The sequence below is a fragment of the Oenanthe melanoleuca genome, chromosome 1A, assembly GCF_029582105.1.
Source record: "Oenanthe melanoleuca isolate GR-GAL-2019-014 chromosome 1A, OMel1.0, whole genome shotgun sequence".
Classification (NCBI taxonomy): Eukaryota; Metazoa; Chordata; class Aves; order Passeriformes; family Muscicapidae; genus Oenanthe; species Oenanthe melanoleuca.
The window spans coordinates 27,421,163-27,446,256 of NC_079334.1; the positions used below are offsets into that span (position 1 = coordinate 27,421,163).

The 25,094-nt window shown below is 42.4% G+C and overlaps 1 protein-coding gene across 1 annotated transcript in view; it reads right to left on the bottom strand.

Moving 5' to 3' along the window:
- Positions 1-241: 241 nt before the first annotated feature.
- Positions 242-25,094, bottom strand: part of ELK3 (ETS transcription factor ELK3) — a 35,397-nt gene continuing 10,544 nt past the window's right edge. Inside the window, exons 2-5 of the mRNA XM_056482518.1 lie at positions 18,373-18,581; positions 9,407-10,198; positions 4,435-4,557; positions 242-1,862 (exon numbers count right to left, since the gene is read on the bottom strand). Of these exons, the coding sequence (XP_056338493.1) occupies positions 1,764-1,862; positions 4,435-4,557; positions 9,407-10,198; positions 18,373-18,579 (1,221 nt within the window). The 5' untranslated portion in view covers positions 18,580-18,581 and the 3' untranslated portion in view covers positions 242-1,763. The remainder of the gene's footprint in view (positions 1,863-4,434; positions 4,558-9,406; positions 10,199-18,372; positions 18,582-25,094) is intronic.

Here is a 25,094-nt window from a genome sequence, read left to right on the forward strand (position 1 = left end):
TCTTGAGCTCTTGAAACGTTGAGTCAAACAAATGATGTCCCAAGTGCTTCATTTGTTCTCCTCATGTCTGGCATTCAATTGCTGTCTTTATCAGCTGGTACTTACATGGCTACAGCAGGTTTATCACTGCAGGTGGAACTGACAAGTAGTTTTTGGTTGTGCAACCCAGGAGCCTGAGGAAAATTCCTGCTGTCTTTTGTCAACCACCTCTGCCCCAAAAATGGCTTTTCAACATCAGAGCTGCATTAATAAAATGTTTATTTAGCACCTTTCAGGTTGAAGAATCCAAAAGCACTTTACAAATAACTACACACATCATCACTGAAATGCATCCAAGCAGAAAATCAGCAGACAACTCACTGCATACATTTCAAAAAAGAACGGACCGTGGCCAGCTGCTTGGCCAGAAAGCAAAGTTGAGGTTGAAATGACCTGTCACAAACAGGGATCGGATTTGGGGTTGGCTTTTAAGGTCTCATCTGAAAAACCGACACGGTAAAGCTGCATTCCAGCCAATTTAGCCACCTCAGGAAACTGAAGATTTGCATCAGCCCTGCCAGGATTAGAGTCTGTGGTGCCAGGGAGTCTGGCCTAATCCTAACCTGGCATTTAGATGACTAAGCCATCCCCTCAAGGTAGAGGACATACCCAGTAAATTCAAGTTGCAAGTATATAGTAACACAGTGCTGTTTTTTCATCCAGAATTCAGCTGTTTATACATAAACATCCCACATGTACATCTCTGCCTCCTTGCAAGCACCAGGCATCAGTTTACAGACCTGTAACTTTTCCAGCTTTGGGGGAAGGGGAAATGTGACCTGCGGAGCTTGAGTAGCTACAATAGTCTTTCCAGGGAAGTAGTAGAAGGCACTTGGCACAGCTGAACAAAGCACCTGGAAATTATTGGGAATGATCCTCATTCCCTGGGAGGACAGAGATTACCTGCACTCTTTCCAGCTGTAATTTTGACAGTTCATAAGAAGTATAGGCCAAATAAAATCTGAGCAATGTCTCCTTTTCTACAGAAGTACTCTCAAATGCTGGAAGCGTCTCATGAACATACGCAGCCCAGTTCCCTGTTGCAGCTTGTCAGAATTTGGGCATCAATGTGTAAATGTGGCTTTGTTACTCTGAACTACATCTCCTGGCTGGAACATGGATTACGTTTTCCACTTCGGCAAAGAAAAATTATAAGGCTATTTTTATACAATTTGAAAGCACTTAATACAAAGTTACATTAATACACTGCATCATATGGCCTATTTGTGGGGAAAATACTGAAATACTACCATAGGGCTGTTCAGTACTAGTTTTTTTCTTTCAACTTTTTATCTTAATACTAAAAAATATATAAATCATTTACATGACTTTATGCAAAAGAAGGCACAGCCGGTTATAGTTTACACAAGCGCGATGCATAATATGCAGGAAAAAGGGATTAAAAAGAAGCTTCACATCCCTATAGATAAATTGTTGTGATCCGTTAAGAAAAGTACTTCATCAACAACAGAAGTGTTCAACACTTGAGAGCTATGATATAAAAAATTATAATTCATTTAATGCATAACAGATTTATATATATTTTTATATATAAACACTGTTGAAAAATGCTAACATAATAAAAGTAGATTATCCATGTAATGAAAAGTGCAAACCAAAGTAATAAAGGGTTTCACAATGTCCTTCTCATGACACAGGAAAAACTAGCCCATAGGAATGAAGTGTTAAATCCACCAATACATCCTTGGTGTGGTGAGGCATCATCAGGATTTCTGAGCATTTGGAGAAAGCAGTACTGGTGAAGAGGCTCTGTCCAGACTGGGGAGTGGCACTGGTATGTGACCATTTAGCAGAGTTGGAAACTGTAAGAGACCAAAAGGTGAAAATTACTCATTATCTCAAAACATTCAGCCCAGGAAGCACATGGATTTAACATTAGCAACTGGCTCCAGATGGTTTCAAGAGTTGTGATGTCTGTTCAGTAAGACATCTACCAAATGCCTGCATCAGCTGTTGGGAATGCAAGATAGAGGACAAAACCTGAATAATTTGTAAATGAACGAGGATATAAAAATGTTATTGGGTATTTTTTTATATAAAAGTTCACATAATACATTTGTCATCACCGTGGAAAAGTGAACACTACAGAGGAATCTGCTATCCACTCTGCTCCCAAAAATATTTTTCAGTCTACACACTATTAATTACATCCTTTTTGCCTTTCTTTTATGCAGGAATGAGTTTGGCAAAAGTGAAAGTTGAGATGTAGTTCTAGGGCAGAAAAAGTAAAACTGGGCATACAAAGCATGGGGAAAATTACTCTCAAGTAATTACAGTTTCTGTATTCACTCAGCAACTACAAACTAGCTACACAATTCAGCATGCAAAGCAGAATGTATTGGCATTTATTGTCACCTACTGCTTCATAAGTACTGTGTAAAAAAACTTATCCAATACACAAGCTGTATATTCCCAGTTCATGATGGCATTGTGACTGCACCTTTCCTGCAGTGGTGGGTATTGACTTGTTCTTAACATCTGCCTTGAGAAAAAGTGAAGCAAGTAGGTGGAATAAACTTGCTGCAGCATGAGGCAGGAATTATCTCAGTGGCAGATACTGATCTGGCCTCGAGGCCCAGCTCCTTGAGCTGTGCTGGGTTTCTGTTGGCTTCAGGGAGACAGCTGAACAACTTCAAGCACCGGGTGTATTTTTACCCCTTATCAGATCAGTCCTTGGACAGCCAAGTGTGGTGTAACCACGCCCTCCACATGCAGATGATAAGGCGCTGGTAACAAGTTTCCTCTTCCCCTCAGAGGGGAGGTGCTGATGCCCGTCTTCCACCACTGGGTGCAAAGCCAGGCCGAGCAGTGCAGTCCTGCAGGGGGTCTGGCACCGTGCTCCTGGTGTGCCCCAAACTGGTGATACCTCTGCCTCAACCACACCAAACCTCAGGAAATGCTTCCATCACTTCTGCCAAGATTCATTAAAGCCCAGAAGGTGATTACAAGCTCTTCCCTGGGTATGCATGGAGAGTGCAGGCAGCCTGAGGAGAGCCTGACGCCTACACTGCTGACCCATCAATTCTCGGTGGGCTTGGCCGGCGTTCAGCTGTGGTTTTCATTTCCTATTTGCTGTTAAATAAGGCTTTGTGCTCTACAGCTTGTCATGGTGGCCTTTGCTTGAGTCAAACATCCTTTATAAGGCACTTTGGGTCTCTCAGAAGGGAAAGCCAAGACCACTCCTCACTTTCTGTTCCCCCAGGGAGTGGCCAGCTTGTGTCCATACAAGCTCATTTCAGGTCTCGGCGCAGGCACTTCTCAGATGAAATGTCTGGCTGTTTCTAACCATGTGTGCAAAACTAAGGTCCAGCAGGTACTAATGACTTTACCTGAAGCACAAATAAGGAATCCTGAGCTCCATGTGCAGCTGGAGGTAGAAAGACTGATTATCCCAGTGCAGACAGTACCTGAGCAGCTACCTGAGCTAAAGCCCAGCCCTGGATTTGGGCAGTCAGCCTTCCTGAAGGTTCAGAGACTAACACAGGGTCCCTGTCCAGCAGTAGCCTTCTCCTCTGGCCCTCCACAGCAGCCAGGGTGCTCATTCCAGGGGCGTCCTGGCACCTCCAGCTGGGCAGGTGGCCATTAGGTTCCTTGCCAATCAGCAGATCAACATAATTTCTCCTGTGATTTAATGAATCAGCTTAATTTGCAGCAGCTACAGCTGGAGCTGCAAATATCATCCCACTATCTTCTTCCTGAGGCTCAGGCCAATGCTGCAGCTGAGTGCTGTGGCCATCATGGGTTATTTAATAACTTGTATTTACCACATCTCTATAAAACTTTGAGAATTTTTCTCTGCCAATACTCAGGAGAGAGCAGGCACAATGCTGCCTTTCTGCTGTTACATACAGCAAGGTCATGCTCAGAGGTATGTCCTTGGCTGAGGACACAGATAATTGGCAGGAGAACTGGAAATGGAGCCTTCAGGTTCAGAAAGCCTTCTTCTGAGTGAGAAGGAGCTCATTAGGACAAAGGATAAACATACATCCACCTGACTGGGTGAGATCCAAACTGGGTTGGCTTTCCCAGAGTCCATGTTCCAGCCCTCTCCTGGCTGGTCACTGACTGGTCTGCACTCTCTTCCTGCAGCTCTGAGAGCTCTGTTACCTGCTCTCAAAGGGTTCCAGCATTTCTGTCTCTTTCCTTCACACAGTATGTGTGTGCTTTCCACAGCAGACACTGCCCTGCAGTGCTACCAAGGATTGAAGAGGGTACAGGGTACAAGTAAGTAGGCCTCTCTTTAAAGTGCCCATTGATGCCTGTGCTTTCTTGATCTGTTTGAAAAGCTCCAGATTCATGTGACGAGATGTTCCCACAATGTCTCTTCCATATGTGTGTGTTTAGCAATGAAACCTGTGCCTTGGGAAAACCTACCTGGAACAGAGTGTTTGGTCCCTGCAGCCTGGCAGGACTCAGAGGAGCAACAGGACTAAGGCTGCTCCAGAAGTGAATGCTGGACAGCAGTGGGCTGGGGGTCAGCAATAATCCACTGGGGGTCTGCAAGACAAAAAACACACCATGATTCACAGCTCAGGTTACAGCTCCAGGCAGCACTCACCATCCCTAAAGCCTTACACAGCATCTGCTGGCTCTCTTTTCCAATGAATTCAGATACACAGCATGGTCAGTAGCAGCTGCCCATCCAGCCCTGTATCCTGTCTCTGGATAACTGCACATTTAATATTCCTCCATATGCAAATTGATTTAATTTCTGTTTGCTTAATGAGATGCATAGTTTTTGTTCATTTGAACCACGCTCATGCAACTGTGTAACACACAGAATAATACCATGTGTGCCCCAGTGCCTGCCAACACCACCTAGTCTCCTTCAGAATCAGTTTTTACCTTTTGAAGGGCAGCCTTGACCTGACTTCCTTGAATTCCTTGACCTGATGGCAGCTTTCGAAGCATTTTTTGTGTGTGGAGCTGAAAGAGTGGCTGCTGGCCTTTGATGTTTACTCCCCTGAGATGCCTCTTTGTAATGAAAGAGTTCAAGAAGCTGGCAATGCATGGGGCTGAGCAGGGAGAGACAGGTGTATGGGCTAGGTGCCATGGGGAACAGCAGAGAGGAGAGCACAGGTAATTGTTTGAAAGGAACCAAAATGGCAAGAACTTAGAATCCCAGGCTTTTCCTAACTCAGAGGTACCTCCTTCCAGTGCCACAATGCACAAGAATTGCTGGCATTGCCCTTAGCATTCTTAAAGCACAATTGGAGGGGAGGTATAGAGTTAGAGCACATGCAAATCTTAATTCAAATGAAGAATTAAGTGAATTATTCTGTATCCAGAATAACTGTTATCATACCAGAAAAGAACATGTGACGGTTTTGAAAAAAGTATTTGGCATAATGAGTTAATCTCACCAATTATCAAAATCAGTCCTATTTAGCAAAGCACTTAATGGAATTTGAGTACACAGTTAGCAAGCAAGCATATGCTTTGCTGTGTCAAACAACTGCCACAGTGCTCTGCTGAACTGGGGCATCCTTTTGTTCAGAGTTTAAAATATGGCAAGAGAAGATAGAAGACAGAGAGTACCTGCATCTCCCTGTAGTAACCAGCAGGTCCTGTATTCCAGTGCTCCCCACCGGGGCAGAAATACAGACTCTCACACAGGGAAGTTGCAGCTGGGGGTCTCCCTTAGCAGCTGCTGACACCAGGGCCCATCACACCTGCTCTCTGCCAGAAGCAGCTCACACAGGCACTGCCACAGCTCACGTGCATTTCCAGTGCCACAGATCCATCTGCCAAGCAGTGCCCAAGGCATCAGAACACAGACCTGCTGGGACATGCTTGCACTGCAGTTCACAACAGGGTCAGAAGAGATGGGAAAGACAAGGAGCAGCAAACATTAAAGTTATCCTGGTGATTCTGAAAGGCTGTTTAATGCAAAGACCTTGGCTGCTCTGGAATAGTTTTGCTAAGGAATCTCAGATGAAGTGGGGTTTGTGGAGTAATGTGCAGGCAAAGGACCCCACCGCCTTTCTTGTGCTGAGAAAGGTGGATCAGAAACACCAAATCCCATGGAAGAAACCGTGTTTGTCCCAAGGAGTAATAAACCTGTGGTATCACTGGGAAAGCAAAAGGTGTTGATGCAGTAAATCAGGTCACAGGAGCACCAGTCAGGGTTGGGATATATCTGCATGCCAACAAAAGGGGAAAAGAGTGGGTGGAGGCCTGGCAAGGGGAAGACCTCAGTCTTGATCTCATCAAGTGACATCTCTTGTAAAAAAAAAAAAAAAAAAAAACAACCAAAAATCTCACTTGACAAGCAGGCACTTGTCAAGAGTCCTTTACAAACACTCTCTTGCCAGGACTGTAGTGCTTTCATGGGGAAGGAAATCAGCAGCACCAGCAAGAGCCCCTTTCCTGTGCTGCATTCCAAGCTGATGCTCCACTGGCAGGCAGCTACCGGTGGAGATTTATGACATTGTCAACACACTGAATTAGGTCAGGATAAATACTCAGATCCACTTACAGAAGAGCCTACTAACCTTAAAACCAAAGATGTAAGTAGCTAGACACAACAACATTCAACTAAGTACACAGTATTGTGGCAACTGTTCCAAGAACGCCAGTGAGCAGCCTCCATTCTTTATTTTTCCTCTAAGAAGCTGCAAATATCCAGAACTCAAAGTGCAGTTCTTGAGGGGGCTCCTGAAAATAATGATGAAAACTTGGAGGTGTTTATTTCTATGTAGCTGCAGCCAAAGCAAGTCTTCAGACAGATCTGAAAAACTGTTACCCTTCATTCATCTCTGGAAGACACTAACATGCCTAAAACAGTCCTAAGGAAAAGCTCATATCCTTTGATGGGCAGAGCACTAGTGTCTGCAAGTTCTGCCAGAACCAAGAGCCAGCCAAAGCAAGCCTCCCAATCTGTTTAATATTTAATGCAAAAAGAGCACAGGGCCTCCCAGGCTTATTCTGAGTATAGGCATCAGCCAAGCATCAAAACCACCGGGGAAACCTAAGTGTAAACAACACCACAGGACAGGCTATCCCTAAATTATATGTGGAAATTGATGTGTCACTTCATTTTCTGCCCACATGCAGGCATACATCTGGTATTAGAAGTAAAACAACTGGGAAGTTCCTACTTTAAAAATGTCATTGTAATCTAAGCACAGGAGCAGTTTAAATAGAAATAATTCATTTCACAGAGAGAATTATGTTAAGCAATGATGCTCATGGCTCCTGACTTCTGTTACAATGTGTGTAAGTACAATCTTGTCACTTCTAGCTGTCAGAAAGCAAGCAAGTGCTGTCACACATACATTTCTGTTCTAAAACTGATGGTGTGTATCATGTGCCCTTACACAGCGTTCCACCTGAGGGTATTCCTCATGACCAGCAGGTACAGTGGAAAGCCTTTCAAATTTCAGAAATATTTTAAATATCCTCTCAGGCTTCAGGACCTTCTCAGAATGTACATCCTGTTCTGCACCTGCCCCTGGCAGCAGGTGTTTCACACTGAGATCTGATAAATCAGAGAACGTTTGAGATACAATGCATGTTCTTCCTTGGATAATGGGATGAACAGCAGATTTCCAGTCTAAATCATGGCTTTAGTTATTTTGCATTATGATATTACAGTTACCTGAATACAACTGCTATGTAGTTTCCATTTTATATTCATTAGGACAAGTGTTTAGGATGCAGGGTGCTTCTTATCCACACTAGAAAAAGAAGGCTAAAGGAGAGGATAAAAGCTATATTGCTGTAGAGCCAAAGTTTAAATAATTAGACCCAGGAACTATCCTACACAGATGCCATATGCCCCTTCTGTGATAGGACAACCTGTAAAAAAGATTTGTGATGGCTTTAAGTTGGGTAACACTCATCACAGCCTTAGCTATCCCTCCTGCTACAGCAATGCCACAGTCCTCAACATAATTCCCTTCTACATCTTTCAGGACAGTAAGTACACCAGTTTATAGGTGCATGGGAAAGTAAAATATTCAAATGAATAATTACAAAATGAGGAAATAAATCTCTGTTCATCCTGTGGTTTGGGGCAACAGCAGATTAAAGTGGGTTTGAAATAACTCACACTGTCATTGTGTCTGGATGTCATCTGATGTTGTCAGATTTGCTCCCTACAAAAAAAATACTGTGGTTATACCACAGTTAGAGGTTATAAGCTTGTCAATGCATCTCAGTTTTTGTTTGCCACACTTCTGTTCTTCCTGCCAAACAAAACTTCACTTAAAGGCTTTATGATGTCAAAAATGGCAGGTGTCAGCCCACAAACCACTCTTTCTTGGTGATACAACTTTGTATCTCTGTGGCTTACAGGCGTGCCTGAGCTGCACAAATGCTCTGCAGCCAGCCCACAACTCAGGAGAGCAAGTGCTGTGCTGGCTGGGAGCACTTGCCAACACTCTCACTTCTGCCTGCATCAAACACCTCCAGCACCTCCACAGAGGGAAGAGGTGATGGGATTCTGGATACCATGTGTCTTCTAGGCAATCTGAAGTGAGTGAGGGCTTGTAACACACCTTTGTACTAATTTATTTACTGCCTGATTTGCAACATTCAATGCTAGCATTTGCATCAACTGTTACTTCCAGGCTGGGGATCTTGGGGGATGTTCCACATTGGGATAATTTTATTCTTGGATTTTTTTTTTTTTGGTCTAATTTTGACGTGGTATTGTAAGACAGAACTCACCAATGAACATACTGAGTCATATCTGTATGATTTCCTCTTCTGTTCTGAACTCCTAGGCTTTTTCATACACTAGATTGAAAATGAGAACTTGCTGCTGACATTACCAAAAATATGCTATTAAAAAGAACAAAATAACCTTCTGGTTATTCAGTAAGTCTGTGCTGTAGGGAAGCTCTGGCAAGTACTCTGTGAATTTGTACAGCTTTGGAAATTGAAACTGACTTCAGAGCCTGTCTTGGAAACCACTTAATTTGCTCTGTATTTAGAAACTAACAAAAAGGTCACACTGTTTGAATGGATGGAACATCTAGCAGAGAAATCTAACCAAGCATCCCACATGCTCAATTTGTGACCTACAAAACCCCTGTGGTTTTCTTTTTGGCTTTTTCCTGTTTGTTTTGTAGATCTGGAGGCTGGTTTGAACTGATAAAAAATTCACTAATGGCTGCCCATCTCCTTATTCTTTCAGACAGTCTGTGAACTGTGATAGCTCTTCCCACACTCAATTAGGAACAAACCCCAGCAGAAACCTACTTTCCACCCCTTGTTCCGAGCACTGCTGTGTTTCCCTCTTTCCCACACGTTGGGGTTTTTCCCATCAGGTGGTGACAGACCCACAGAACTAACACTCTTGGCCACGTGGAGGGAGTGCCTGGAGACAGGTAGGTCTTACCTGTGCAGTGAAGAAAGCTGGAGTCAGGGATCCCGAAGGAAGCGCGGGGCTGTTGAGGGCGATGGAACCGATGTCGGTGCTGGAGAGAATCATAGGTGGGGCAGAGATTTCCAAGCCTTTGGGTTTTTTAGCCTTTGGGGGAAGAGATGGGGATTTGGCCTTGGAGCCTGAGGAGAGGTTCAGAGGCTCAAGGGAATCTGAGTCGTGGCAACTGGAGTCAAGGAAGAAGCTCCTGTGTTCTGCAGGGAGGGGTGAGGTGGGAGACAGAGATGGTGACCTGGAGGAGGATGATGATGGAGATGAAATGCTGGCACTGTTGGGTAGCATTAAGGAAGATATTTTAGCTGATACTGAAGAGTTGAGGAAAGCAGAGGCAGCTGCTGTTTCAGAAGTAGAAGGCAACGACACCATGGGCCTCGTAACTTGTTTGTCTGTTTTGTTTGTCACAAATCTGATAACAGTCCGGACTTCTTCAACTGGTGTGTTTCCTTCTGACTTCTCCAGTTTTTCTGTTTTGATTGTCTTGTAAGGGTCTGGCTGGTTCTGCAGAGAGTTGATAGTGAAAGAGGAGTACAGGCCAGAGTGGATATATTCATTACGGCTTGTGCTTTTCAGTGCTGACAAGCTGTGCTTGTGCTGATCCCTGCTCTCCAAAGGCATCTTACAGTCGCTGTCCTGCAGCAAAAGGCTCTCTCTGCTGATTTCCACAGCATGTGGATCCATTTTTAAAATTTCAGGAAAGGAGACAAACTTGTACACAAATTTTTGTCCAATCACTTTCTTGATGATGTTCTGCAAATACAAAGAAGGTGCTAGAAAGGTGAGCATTTCAGAGGCACCCAGTACTGCACACACAAGGGTAGGGGGCACTGCTCCCTCATCAAGTTATGCAAGTTGTTTTGTGGGGCTCCAAATGCTGATCACCCTTGGCTTATTCCAATATCTCTCTCTGCTCAGCCAGGGAGTCCACTCCTGGCTCCTCATGGTTTCCAACAAAACCATCACTTGGTGACAAAGACTTACTGGGGCCTGTTTGACTTCTGCTTCCTCTGAAGCAGTTTAGAAATATTTTCTTTCCAGTAAAAGCAATTCTGCTGCCTTGTGGATTTGAGCCATGCCACCATTTGAATTCCACAATAAAGGCAAACACCTTCATTCATGCCTCCTAAAACTGACACCAACTACCCCGAGGATGAAGTACTCTCAGAATGTCTGCAAGGGACAAAACCACCTCAGCCTCCTGGCCCCAGCTATTGACCCTCTGCTCCTTATCAGATAAGGAAAGGATTGAGCTAAACTTACAGTGACTTTTGTCTTTCTGCAATGATCATTTATGCCTGTGAAAAATGCAGCCCCTTGCATGGTTGGAAAAGTACCTGTGTCCTGCAATATCCCCTGCACCATCTCCAGGCCTGTATTAGGCTCAGGATGCTCACTGGTGCAGGCAGAAGATTTTCATCAGTCTAAACCGATTATGGAAATTAATTATTGAAAAAGTCCCAAACCTCTCAAAGGTTTGTAGAACCATTTATTTTTTTCTTTAAGTGCCCCCTTTATGTAAAGAACTGATTCCTTTTGAGACTTTTTATGAGTGTCCTGTTTCTAGTCCTAGCACTCCTCCTGCAAACCCAGGTTGGCTGCCTGCTCTAGCACAATTCCCAAGCAGATGTGAGCTCCTCCACAAAGGCGCTTTATGGCACAGCCTGGCCTAGGGACTGGAATCTTTGCCACCCTAAGCCAAGTGCTGCAGAACAAAAGAAGAAGTATGTCCTGAGATTTCCATGCTAATTTCTCTCTCCTTGAAAGCCCTGGTGAAGAGTTTGTTAAGTTGCCTCCGAAAAACCCTTTCCAAGAGGCTTCCCTTTAGTCCAGCACATCTGCTGCACTTCCAGCTGGTATTCTGCAGACATCTGCTTTGCTGTACATATGAGAATGTAAATATTTACAAATTTACTAAAAATCTAATTGGCTTTTCATTCTGTCACAGCTTCTGACTCCAATAGTGGAAACATTTGTTAAACTGACTGAAAATGAAAAAGAAAATTAAGGGAAAGAAACATAATCTTTCTCTACATATAGACAACATATACTGCTGGGTGCTTCTAGTGCCTGCACTACACCTTGTTCAGTCACAAAAGCAAGGATCATTCTGTGAAAGAAGAATCTGCACTTGGGTATCAGTACCTCTTCTGTCTTTTAGCTGAGCTACTGCACTTTGTAATTCATCTGTCTGAATGTCCTGGCATTTCATTCAGGCACCTTCTTGTATACAAAACTAACCCTACAAAGAACCCTGGGATGTAGCTTTGCTTCACAGGTCAGGAGCTGTGGCACAAATAGAGAATGTTGTTTCCCAAGTTGATAACAGGGATCTGTAGCAAAGAGAAGAATTAAATTCAGCAAGTTCAGACTAAGGGCACAAACTGTCCTCTTCCATGCTGAATTGTACACACATCTACCCACATGGCAGATGCTGCTGTGTCTTTTTTTGCCCTCTGAAGGTTCAGGACAAACAGTTAGCCCACAGAATCTCAATCTGCATGAGCTTTAATTCCCATAGCTTTGGGCTTGGCCTAGATTTTTTTTTTCACTGCTAATTAGGTGCAACATTGGATGATTGCACTTTTTCTGCACTCTCGATATCGCGTGCCTTCTCCAAAGAGCAAAATCTCCAAACTACTCACATATAAAAAGAAACATCCCAACTGGATTTTTATTTTCTTTCTTCAATATATATTCTTAAATCTAAAATAATGCCTTCTTTTTCCTCCTGGCAACTTTGAATTATTGTTAAATCAAGCACTAGCAACTGAGATTCTCCTTGGGAAATGTGACTCCCAGAAGAACAAGATTAAATGTTTATAAGGATTGCACTTTTACACTGATACAGGTTTGAAATGGGGGAACATTGCTATAAAAAGCAACTGAATGGATTGGTGAGTTTATACTTCCTTTGTTATTATTAAATACAGTTATATTTTAAGAACGTTGTAGTGCTGCTCCTCCAACTCTGCCAGCCTGCAGCAAAGACCACTTAACGAGGGCTGGAGATGAAAAGATTCAAAGTGCAGAGCCCTCAAGCACTTTGTAGGCTTCTCTTAAATGTGTAGCCTGAGGAAATCTCCACCAGCATGCAAGAGAAAATAAGGACAGAAATTAATGAAGTGCCTTGGAAAGGCAGTGACTTTTCCATATTTTTTGGAGAAATAATTGAAGGTAAAAAGTAGCATATTTTTACCATCATCTCAATGACCTGTCAGAATCATTCTGAGCTATGATGGTTCAAACCACAGAAGACAGTGACAGGCACCACAACAAGCAGTTTGAAAGGGCAAAGAATTGTTTCTGCCTTCCTGCATCTGCAGGAAGTCCACTTCCTTGGTAGCAGGACAGTAAGTGTATGTGAACATTTAGCCCTATTTTATTGTTGTTGTTCGAATTTTCTATGTAAATTCCCTCATGAACAGGCCTGCAATGTGTGCTGGTGGCTGCTGGCCAGGGCTGCAGGGATCCAGGGTAGGATTGCTGTGTCCATGCAGCTGCTGCGGAGAAGAAATGAGCAACCGGGACAAGTGCAGGAGCTCCAGTCCAACAGCTTAAAAAACAAAATCTTATCAATAGACAGCACTCTCTGACACTCAGAGAGAGAGCAGGCAGCAGGGAATGTCCCTCTTCTGTTGGCTTCTTGAACAGTTTACACTTCCCCTCCTCTGCCCCCTCTGCTGCGACTACAGCAGCCGTGCCCACCCCGCCCTGCTGAGAAGTGCCCGGAAAGCTGCTGATAGAGCCGGGCAGAGCAGCGCCTGCTGCCTGCTCCAGCACAGCAGCCGTGCTGGGAGCTCAGGCTCCCACACCCAGCACTTCAGGAACTCGCTTCATGGGCCCTTCCACAGCCAGCCTCAGCAGAGCTGTGAATCACCAGCTGCAGGCTGCAGGGTCTGCTCTGCCCCTGTGCTCCACAGGGCAGCTCATCCAGGCTGAGCTGGGTGCCAAAGGCTCCGGGGACTGGTTCTCCCTGCAGCTTAAACTAAACTACTGGGGAGGGGCTGTGTCAACTATGCGTATGCACTACTGAAATCTATCATGTGTTTGTGTTTTATTTTTATAAACTCTGACTCCTACTCCGTGTTTGATCCATTTAGAGCAAATGTGTAACTATTCTACCGGGTAACAAGGGTTTTAGTGGCTCGGCCCAAACCTGTTAGCTAGCAAGTTTGCTGGCTGCAGGAGCCACTTGGGAGACTGAGCTGGGAAATGGGATCCATTTCCTAGTCAAACTTCAGACTAATGAGGAATCTTAGGAGCAGGAAGACCATTTTTCCCTCTTTCCAGAAAGTGACCTATATAATCAGGATACCTGAGATCTCAAAATTTATGATAGAACAGAATTAATTTGTCTGTAGGTACTAAATATCCCTGGTCAGAGAAGAAAGAAGAGAGCTGTAGCTGCTCCTAAGTCTCACTTGGATGTGTTTCAAGTTCCCTATCTCTAAGAGTACTGAGGGGTGCAACATGTGTAGGAACACAGGCTACGAATTCCTGCCAGAGCTCCATCCAGGTTGCTTCCAGCTATTGGGACCCCAACCCAGACAGAGGGCTGCTCACACTCTGTGTCTGAAGTACATATGCTGGCAGAAGGTACCTGTGGCAGGATGTTTTGCTCTGAAAAATGGGAGTGTGTCCACATCAGCATGTGCAGGCAGACAGACTCTGCTAGCATCACAGGTTATGCAGTTATGTTTATTACACTGTGTGTGTAGAAGCCAGATTTTGTAACATTTTTGATGCAGGCACAGGTGCTAATACACAGTTCACCTGTACTGACCTTTGGAAGATCCAGGCTCCCATTTAGCTGGGTTTCAGTCTTTCTTCACTCACCTCCATCTGGAAGATAAAGGCTATTTCTCTGGCTGGCACCTATGACCAGGTTCTTTGCTCTCTCTGCTACAGTTCACTGGACATCCCTTTCACATCAAACATGAACTATTTTATGCATCTTTTTGAGGCAGGTGTTCTTGGTTTTTCTTCTCTACCTCACCTCTTTCCACAGGGACAGCACTACATAACCATTTATGCCATTTCAGCCAAACACTTTCTCGACTTTCACAAATTGCTCTTGAATGAAGCTTCTTCCAGTTTTCTATAAAGGTACTTTCTAATACTCCTAAAGTATTTCTTTATAACATCTCTTACTTGTACCACTACATTAGGTATAGCTGGTACTCCAGCACAATCACACTGCTATTGCTTCATTGTAGGATTCTATTTCCCCTGAGATGTCTGAGGAGAAGACCTTCTCAAAAGTAAAATAATAGTTTTCATTATCACTTTACACCCTGAAGTTCTGTAAACACCCAAGCAAGGGACCCTTGCCCAAAACAATTCTTCAGTGCTTTCACCTACACTTGGATATTAAAAACACAAACTAGTAACCAGGTTACTGGATCTGTTATGGGAAAGGAGTGAATGCATTGGCACCTGAGAAGCCCTGTCCCTGCACTGCAATAAGCACAGAGGAGCCCATATTATTTTAATACTATAAATCATACTGCCAAGCCATCTAAACAAGTGGGCAGCCATTAATTGAAACTAAAGCTGAAACAGACTGAATAGCACTCGCTGAGTAAAGCCTCAGGCCACATACTGTTCACAGAGGATGCAAAAATATTGAATAGCTGCTCATCACAACACTATGTGACTGCATAATTAAAGATGCAGCATAACACATGCAAACATTAGGGTTATCCAGGGAACTGTGATTCTTTTATTTTCCAACTTCTGAGGACTTGACTTCCACAACTGCTACATCCTATTAATGTCAGTATCAGCATATCATTTCCTGGGTTCACCCTCCATCTCTCAATAAAAAAAAAAATCTAATGGGAAAACTCACTAACTTCTCTCTTGTGGTGTCTTGAAGCCCCTGGTGACTTGTGCCATTACAGCTACCATAAAAACAAAATAACTGGGTAACTTGAGGAAAAAAACTAAACTTATTAGCCCTACTTTTAAAGGTATTTTAATTCAAGCTAAGTGCTCTGTGTGGGAATAGTGCTGAAGCATTTCCTTGCCTGAAAGCATTACAAGAGATTTCTGACCAGCAAAAGTGTCTGACATGATGGACACAAGCTGTAGGTAGAGTGCAGGTTGCCTTTCCTCTGTGCTATCTGTCATCTGTGCTGCTGCTCTGTTGAGGCATTAAATAAAAATAAGAGTGGGTGAGGGGGAGGGATTTGGGGAACAAATGAAACAGGAAATGGAGTCTTCAGATTATCTACAAACCTTTAGCAACTATAATCATGGCAGCAGATTACAATCAAGACATGCCATACTCTACATTTCCTGGGGTGCTTTTTATGTGAATTTAACATAAATCTAGCCATCAGCCTCAACAGCATGTCATGCTTGCTTTCAAAGCCAAGCTAAGGAACTTGTCCTAATTGTGATATTTTTCTCCAGTACTGGAATTAATTTGCTTTTAAGTTCAGATGAATCAGATGATGAATTTTAACAAGCCAGTGTTCCCCCCAAGCAAAAGGCAAAGCTCATAAACCCCCATTTACCCAGCAATCAGGTTATATTTCTCCATGGTGAATAATTTCAAAGATAGACCATGAAACATTAGTTCAGTGTCAACTGTATGCACTAAGAGCAGAGGGCAGTCTAAGAAAGGAAGGTCCAGCCCATGTGCTACCATAATTTATAAAAAATCACTGACCCTTATCTCAAACTCACATGCTGCCAGATCACTTAGGTTATAGGTAAAGAAATCCCTGTCAATAATTCCATAGTGCAAATGAAGTCTTGTCTAGAGTTCTGCCTCATCTTTCCTGCTGCCACACCCCCATCTGCAGCTCAGTGTTTGTCTCATCTGTTCAGTGTGCATCCTATTTGCCCAGGACCCCCAGTTATCAGCACATCCATCACTGCACACAACTAAGGAGGGGACAAGGATCTCAGAAGGCTCCTTAAGGCTACCTCAGAGTCTAGACTGCTTTGGGGTTTATCTCACAGTGGTGAATGGTCTAAAGGAAAAGAGCATTAAAGTCTGAGAGAGGCTCTTTCACCTCCCCAGTCCTTCACCTTTTGTTCTGCAGGGGGGAAGGAAGAATGTCAAGGAGCCTTTCCTCCCTTTTTTGACTTCTTCCCTTCTGTGCTATGCAGTTTAGACTGAACTGAAGGCAGAGGAAGGATTTAAGACTAAACCCACTGCTGAGCAAACCTCCCACTCTACAAGGATTCACTATTTGCTATCTTATGCCATTATCTCTCCCACTTGAAAACCTGCAGCAAGTTGCTCTGTCCCTCTGCACTCTGCCAATAATTCACCTTTCTCCACTGTCTGGGAACCTACAGGACACAAAACGTTACACCCAAAGTGAGAAGCTCCCACTGTTCCATTCTAAAGGAGTTACTCTTTCAATTTAAATAGAAAGAGCCATAGGTTTGGGTTGGGGTTCAAGCCCTGATTGCAGTACATGGGGAATAGAGATCTTATCCTTCTTTCCATCTAGGAGCTATGACCTTCATTGAACTGCAGAACACCTGAAAAAAATGGCCAAAATCCTTGTGCCACACTTAGATAAAACTGTCAGAGAGAAGACCATCTCTACAAACAGCAAGCAGTCACCTCAGCCAGAGCCCTGATGAAGAAACTGTACAACCACTCTGGCAGATGCTGCTTAAGCAGAGACAAAACAGATGACAAAGGTTTGTGTGTGCTGGGGACAGGGAACTGAAAACAGAAAAGGGGTTAAAAAAAAAAAGGTTATGGAATAAAAGAAACAAGATAGTCAGGTAAGTAGCCATTATATGCCATCACTTCAAAGAGATCAGAGAGATCTCAAAGCATAAGTGCTACAAATATCTTGTTCCTTGTTTTTAAGCAATGTCTCTTCAGTCACTAACAGCATATTAGGGCTCTGCCTGGCTATGCTGTTCATGCACCAGCAGGCACTCTGTCTCCGTTGATCCCAGTCAAGTTTATAACCAGAGGGGTTGGGATCATATAATGAAGCAAGCTTTCTCATGCTGGGCAGGAGCCTTTTCAGCACTTAGTGAAGGGGATTCATCACACCAACTGCTTGAAACAGCCGCTGTAGTGTCCTCACCGAATCCTTTTGTGCCTTCTCAGTCAGGCTACCTTTGAAACATATTAAGTGGGAAAATCTGACTTCTAGTAGACAAAACACTAACACCTCTAAATCTTAAACTAAAAAGATTTTTCAGGAGAAGGAGCCCCTGTGGGTCATGAAAAGTCTGATCATCCAAATGCTCATGGTTCATTTGCAGTCAACATGTTTTTTGATCGCTGTGTTAGATTGATTGCATAGCATTGTGCCCTGCAAGAATTAGTGCACTACAAATAATACATGACAACAGTACTGTAAGGTCAGTCCAGAAACAGTATCTACTTTCCTCTGCCTTGTGCAGGCAGCAAACATGCCCTGATTGTACAGAACACTGGCATTACTCACTGTATAATCTCATCTCACCCCCTTTTCTGAAAACCAAGATGGAAACAGTCCACTAAGCATGGCTATGAAGTTTTCCTTTTTTAATATACAAAATCTATAACAGTCTTTGTTATTAATATTTAATCTGCAAGAATATAGGAAACAGTAAAACCCAGTAACCTGGAATTTATATATCTTACTGAAAAACATCCATGTAAGGAGAACTAATCCTGAGAAGATTTAATATATATTAGTAAAAACAATATAATACTCATCAAAAAAGGGTGCAGAAACAGTTGGGAAATTCCTTGAATTTACTTGAGTCTGAAATTGAGAAATGTGAATACGTAAGATTGTGTTCTAAAATATTTGTATATTTGTGTTCTACAATCTTCTCCTTCTAGTATCTTGACTAGCTAGAGGAACTTCTGAATACCTTCCACAGAGAGGAGAAATATTAACTGGTAGCATTTCTATTTTCTTAGTCTGCATGAGAATAACAAAATTTACCTTGTCATAATAGTATCTGAGCGCCCGGCTCAGCTTGTCATAATTCATATTAGTTTTGTTTTTTCTGAGTCCCCACAGCTTAGCCACTTCTTCTGCCTTGAGCAGCTTGAATTCTCCATCATTAGACGTCCAGCAAATGAGGTGTTCGTGTTTCTGGTCTAGCAGCAACTGCAAAAGGAACTGCCACAGTGTGATTGCACTCTCCATACCTACAAGGGACAAAGGAGAGCAAGAGTGTGAAAAACATTTGGGAGCAGGCGTTCCACCCAACACTCAGGAATGAGCTCTTTGCAAGAGTCATCCCATATAAATGAGAAAAGGAAGCTACCACATCATTCACAACCAGACATCCACAAGACCTACAGGTCTTCCCCTGCTTTTCCAGTATTTTTCCCACTGCTGTTCCCTGAAGAGACACATAAAATAGAGGAAGTATTAAGAAAAGCACTGCCCACAAAGCTCACATTATACAAAGTCACCACCAGTTGGCGTCTTCCATTCGTTGTAAGCAATCACTGTTCAAAGGATGATATAAGGGGGGAGAAAAGGATTTAATATGACTATCCACTGAACTGACATTAAAAACCTGCTGTTTACTGTCAGGAGGAGTACACTGGGCTTGTTTGGACATGTCACTGTGGAAAAGGGGAGGACGAGGGAAGACCAGAGCAATTGCCTTTGATTACAGACCAGAAGATACATCCCTTCCCCCTCCCACCACCAGACAGCCTTTGCCTATTTTGTTTGTTCCAGGGCCTGAAATTACTCTTGCTGCTTCTGTTTGCCAATTCAAATAGCTCAAAAGATATTCTTTATTTTTTAGAAAAGCTGGAAAGTCAGTACACTTAAACACAGTAAAATAAGTGATGTTTACCCAGAGCTCCTCTTTAACAGGGATCTTTTCTTTCATTATCATACATACTACTGAGAATTAGGAATATTTTTAACAGTGCCTGAGTCTCACATCTGAGGTCGTCTGAATATTTTTTTGTCTGCTAAAGGCTGTTTGTTTTCCTCTGCTAACTGCCTGTGCTACTGAGCCCTCCCTAGAACAAGCCTTTTGTACAGGCACTGCAATAAAAGGATAAACTGAAGGCTGGCTTTATTCCTACTCAGCACAGGTATATACACAAGTTAAAAATCGGGATCATTATCACTGCTAAAAACTTATCATTTTAATGAAGATGCAGCTAAAATTGACCTTTTAAACTACAGAATCATTAAATGAGATTTTCACCCACTTTCAAAAACATTCCCAGCCTTAGCATTTTAACACTGGATCAAATAATTTTTTCTTGGTCTCTTCTGATTCTTAACTTGGATATGTTATGTCACACCGATTTATTGCTGGTATTGATTAACTGACTGTGGTGCTAATGGGGCTAATTATTACCTGAGAGTGCCCTCGTTCATTTTGTTCCCCCATAAATTGTTGTTTAGCAGATGACAGGGACAGGATGGCAGGCTCGCTGCCTGCCGCTTCCCTGGATGTGCGTACCACCAGAGGGCACAAGACTTCCAGCTATCCCGGCAGGGCACAGGACAGTGCAGGTTGTGGGAACAGCTGCCTCTCCGGCTCTGCCCCAGCAGGAAGGAAACCACCGTCCATCAGGTATAAAGAAAAATGAGCTTCACTAGTGGAAAAGGACGTTAACGATACTAGAGAACGCCGTCAATAGTTTCGTGGAAAAACAGGATTTGGAGCTATGTTTTGGTTTTTAAGTAATTTCTAAATACACTGGCCAAACAAGGGTTGGCAGAATCAATGATGATTTTACTATCTTTTCAAAATCCTCATTTCTCTAATTGACTGAGAGTCCTGGCTGAGTGACAAATACAAAACCAGTGATGCCCAGCTGAGTGACACTGTAACTATGCAGCACTTTCAAAGGTCATTTGAGGCTCCTGGGACTGTCAGGGATCCTGGAAACAGAACAGCCTATATGGAAGTTTGGCACTTTCAAACGTTTGCATTTACTGCATTGCCATTTTATACAAATCCTTTTCCACACAGAATAAGGCAAGACAAAAAATTCATAGCTAGGATTAAATATACCTGACAGTTGCTCACTCTAAAGCCTTTAAAAGTTCCTTTCAACTACACCCTCTTTGCAGATATTAGCATCTTTAACAGATTATTTATCTATAGCTTCATAGATAATAAAGTGTCCCGATTAATCTGGTATCATAAAAATACAGATACACATCATATATGTATGTATTTTCTAATACTTGTAAGTTTTGCAATTTACTTTCCTAAAAAAGTGTATTTATATACAATCATATTCCTCTTAAATAATCCTATTTTCTGTACATCACGTATTTTGCAGCCATACCCTGCATAATTTCAACTTCCATCATACAACTCTTCCTAACAAGAAATCACAAACAGAACTTTTATTGCTCTGGAAAATTCTAAGTAACATATAAATATCTTTCTTCAAAATTGTACTAAAATGTGTCACATGCTACAAAGACATGTTAGCAGAATTTCAGCTGAGGAAAGTAAAGAGGGATGAGAATTATAGAAGTACCAATACCAACTTCACTACCATATCATCACCCAAAAGAGTGTAATACCTCAGAGATACAGTTCTCTTATCCAGATCTTAAACTACAAGATCAGCCATCGTGGCTCTGAAGAGAGGTTAGGCAGAACTGCTAGAATATTTTGCTGCAGCTTGCTCCATCCCCAATCACCTCTGCCCGTGAAAACTCACAGGGCAATTACAGCTAACTTTGTACTATACTTTCCATTATGAACCTGTTTTCTGATGCTTACCATCTGTAACAATCTTGGATTCCATTTTATCTCCTGAGTGTGGCACTCAAGGTGACTCAGCCACAGGCATAATGTAAAATGCATGAACAGCACAAGCCTCGGCGAGAGAATCCTACAGGAATCCTCACTGCACAAACTGAATGTGCCAGTGAGCAAGGAGAGGTGACTCCCATCAGGTTATTGCATAAAAGGTTACTGCCACCTTTTTGGAAGTTATTCCAGCTGAGATCCATGGATAAACTCTGGGGGTCACTTCAGGTGCTCGACCAGGGCAGATGGCTGTGGGGGGATTAGATTTAGGCAGCTCCTCAGACCCTCAGACTCCTCTTGCCTGACCATCAACTCTCCCAAGTCTATGGCTCTGAACAGGCTTTATAAGGGACCTCTGTACCTCAGACTTCAGCATCAATGTGCTCAGTTGGCACATGCATAAATCTTCTACCCTACAGAAATGAGATTAAAACATCTCAAAGCTGCATTGTGCTTCATCCCTCCATCTGCCACTGCATTCCTGTATAAAGCTTCCCATATTGCTCATACAGCAACTGTACGTATGATTCCTTCATGCTAATTCCATTTTCAGCTGATCATTAATTGTATGGTCCTACTCTTCTAACCATCAAACTGGAGATGTTCAGGTCTGAGTCACACTGAACATTCACAGCTGTAACTACCTATAACAGAAACCTTGGTCTAAGTATATGTGGAGAAGGAAAATCTCAGATTTCTTGAATATGGTAAACTGTTGGTAATCTCATTTCCATTCTGTAAAAATGTGATTTGCAGAGGAATAGTCATAGCAGGATGTTCTGCCTGGACTCCTCTCTGAGAAGGAGTCTGGAAATCAAAGGGGTCCCTTCTGCACCCTGTGACTCAGAGGGAAGGCTTCTCTAATAAACTTGGTCTGAAGCTCCCATTCTGCCCATGGCAAATTCCTATTCTGCCCACAACAATAGTAAAAATCTAAGATTCTGCAGTGACAGGATCTTTTAACTGGTACAAAATATTTCATTTCCAAACAGGCCAGCGGAAGTATTAACCTGCCTTTCTCTATGGGAAATGTTTTGGATTCCACAAGGCACTAACTGTCCCCTTGGGAGGACAGAATGGCCACACAGGGCTTAACTTGTGCATCATTTGAGTGGTCAAGCAGGAGAATCATAATAGATGTATTTGATTTATTAGAAGACACATAATTCAACCAAAAATCTGGTACCTGTATTAAAAGTCATAATAAATTATAACTGTGAGGAAATCTTCAGAAAACCTTCTATTTCATTTATGTATTTTCTAATTCTTTTGAATTTTACGGACTCAAAGGGAATTCAGTGTCTTGCCTTACTCTGACACACAGGGTTGTTAGAATGTGGTCATTTCCTACAGTGACCACATTTCATTCAACTCTTTATTAACACTAAATAGTAATAATAAATATTTTTCTTAAATATTCCTCTTACTGTGCTCAGTACAAGATTTGAATGCAGGACAATAAATAATACATGGAACCACACACTGAATTACATGGATTAGCAGAAAAAATAGTTTTAAATACCCCCTTATTTAGACAGTGATGCATATCAATGGTACAGAATGAGAAACAAAACCCAAGTTAGAAACATATATCCTGTGTCATGGAAAGCCTAATCAAAATTCATACGGACAAAAGAGTCGATTTTTTAATCCATTAACTCTGACATATCTGATGTTGCCATCTTACCATTTTTAAAATATTTATACAATTCATTTGACAGTCAAAGATGCCTTCTAGGCCATGAAACAAAATTTGCTAGTTTGACCTGACCTAGACAGCCTATTAATTTTACTTTGTGATCACTTCCACTACTGTTGATGCAAATAATCATAATTAGAAGGAATTATACTTGGAAATGCTGTATTAGACAGCAAAATGGTATTTCAGGACTGAGTTTTCTGAAAATTCATTTCTCTGGCAGCTGTGACAGGGAACCACACTGACACCATCTGCATTAGCAATTTACATTCCTTGCAATGTGCTTCCCTCATACAAACCTAGCAACTGCATGATCAGTGTGATACAACATGCTCTCCACACACCAAATTTTAAGTTTAGGTCTGATGCCAGAAGGCAGCAAATCAGAGTATCTGTGCTGATAATTCTGCTCCTACTTCAACCAAACTGAGGGACTAACACAAATGCCTAAACTTGGAGCAGCAGCAGAGTCAACACCATAAGCTCACCCTGAGGAAGATAATGGAAATGGACAGAGACATCCATAGAGCAAAGTGACCCATCTGAGAGATGATATTCCTGTAAAACGTCTACCCAAATTCCTCACTTAGGCAAGGGCCTGCATGCCAAATTCTCTCCCTTTAGCATACAAAGACTGGCTTCAACCAGCATGAAAAAACCACTAGGAAAACATTATGCAAGTTACACTAGAAATAGTTGTGATAAAATATGTGCTGATGAGCTGCATAGGCTTTTTCTTTTTTTAACGAGACAAATTCCATGTGATGAAATGTCAGTCAGTAAGGTGGCATTAAGATCCAAAAATACAGTTATTAACCTGCTGGGCAAAATAAAACAAATAAGCAAGGCATCTTAATTCAAAGTGGTAGAAAACCAGGAGGCTCAGAGACAAATCTAGCTAACTAAAATCTCTGTATCAGAAAGATCTATGGCATGAAATGTGAGATAAGGAGGATAGTCCTTGAAGCATTAAGTTTTGTAGGACTCTTGCATAGGAACAGCCACATGTAAAAGCCAAAAAGCTGGAAAACAGCTCTGTAGCAATTCAGGACTTCTGCAGAAGTCCTTAGCTTCCACACAACTATGTTACAGCTGTAACACTGCTCTGCTCTCCCAAGTAGTCCAGGTTTCTTACTTGTATTTTTTCTCCATGTTAGCTCTCCTACAGCCTTTCTAAAATAGAAACTGCTGATCCTGGACAGTCAACATGAACAAGTCTTGAAGGCTGAAACTAGGAATCCCTCCAGGCATTAGGATCAAAACCAGTCCCTTTTTGCTTTACAGAGTCTGCAAAGGAACAACATCTGGGAGCCTGAGCTATAAACCAGGTCATGGGACTTGGGGAAGAGGAGAGACAGCGGAGTGGGAAGGACTGGCTGAGGTGCCCAGAGGCTGAAAAAAACCAGCTGGTGACCAATTAAATCAGGAAGACATAAAAGGTGTTAGCCAGCATTATGCCATATAGGTAGTCACAGAAAGATGGTCATCAGACATGTACATGAAAAAGATTAAGAGGCTGAGCCAAGGCAGGGAAATTAATTTCCCTTAGCATATGAAGAAACTGCTGATTCCTTCTGTAGCCAAAGCAGCTGCAAAAGATCCAGCTCCTTTTTGAATGCCCCATCACAGCAGGCACACACCTCCACTTCTATTTCCTTTACAGGCACGTGTGTGCTTTTGCAAACACACAGCATTTCTCAGTAACAGATGCCTTTTTTTACCATTTCAACTACTCTGAAAAACGTGTGTACATTTTCTGTTCGTCCATTTTCTGCTTTTGTATCCTAATTGTGTCCAGCACATTTCTCCGAGCAGCCTGACGTGGGGCATTGTTAGTTTCTCATTCACGTTAGCATTTGGCTTCCTTTATTTCTGCAGGTTGCAGCCAGGAAACTGGAAAATGGGCCACAGGAAACCTGGCCTCCTACATCTGTCCCAGTTTGTAATAGCAGCTCTGGTTTTATTTTTCTAAGTGTCTCAGGTTCATTTTAACCCTTGAGGTGACTGCTGCAATACCATGTGCAAGAATGTGACTGTTTTGCCATTATTTTTTAACCACCATTTCTCAACACTAGAAATTGAGATTTTTACTTAATTAATTTTAAAGTCTATTAATACTAAGAAAAGAAACAGTTACAAATTACCAAAACAATTCTGTGTATAAATTCAATGCTGTATAAAATATCAAATAGTATACATAGAGAAAAATAT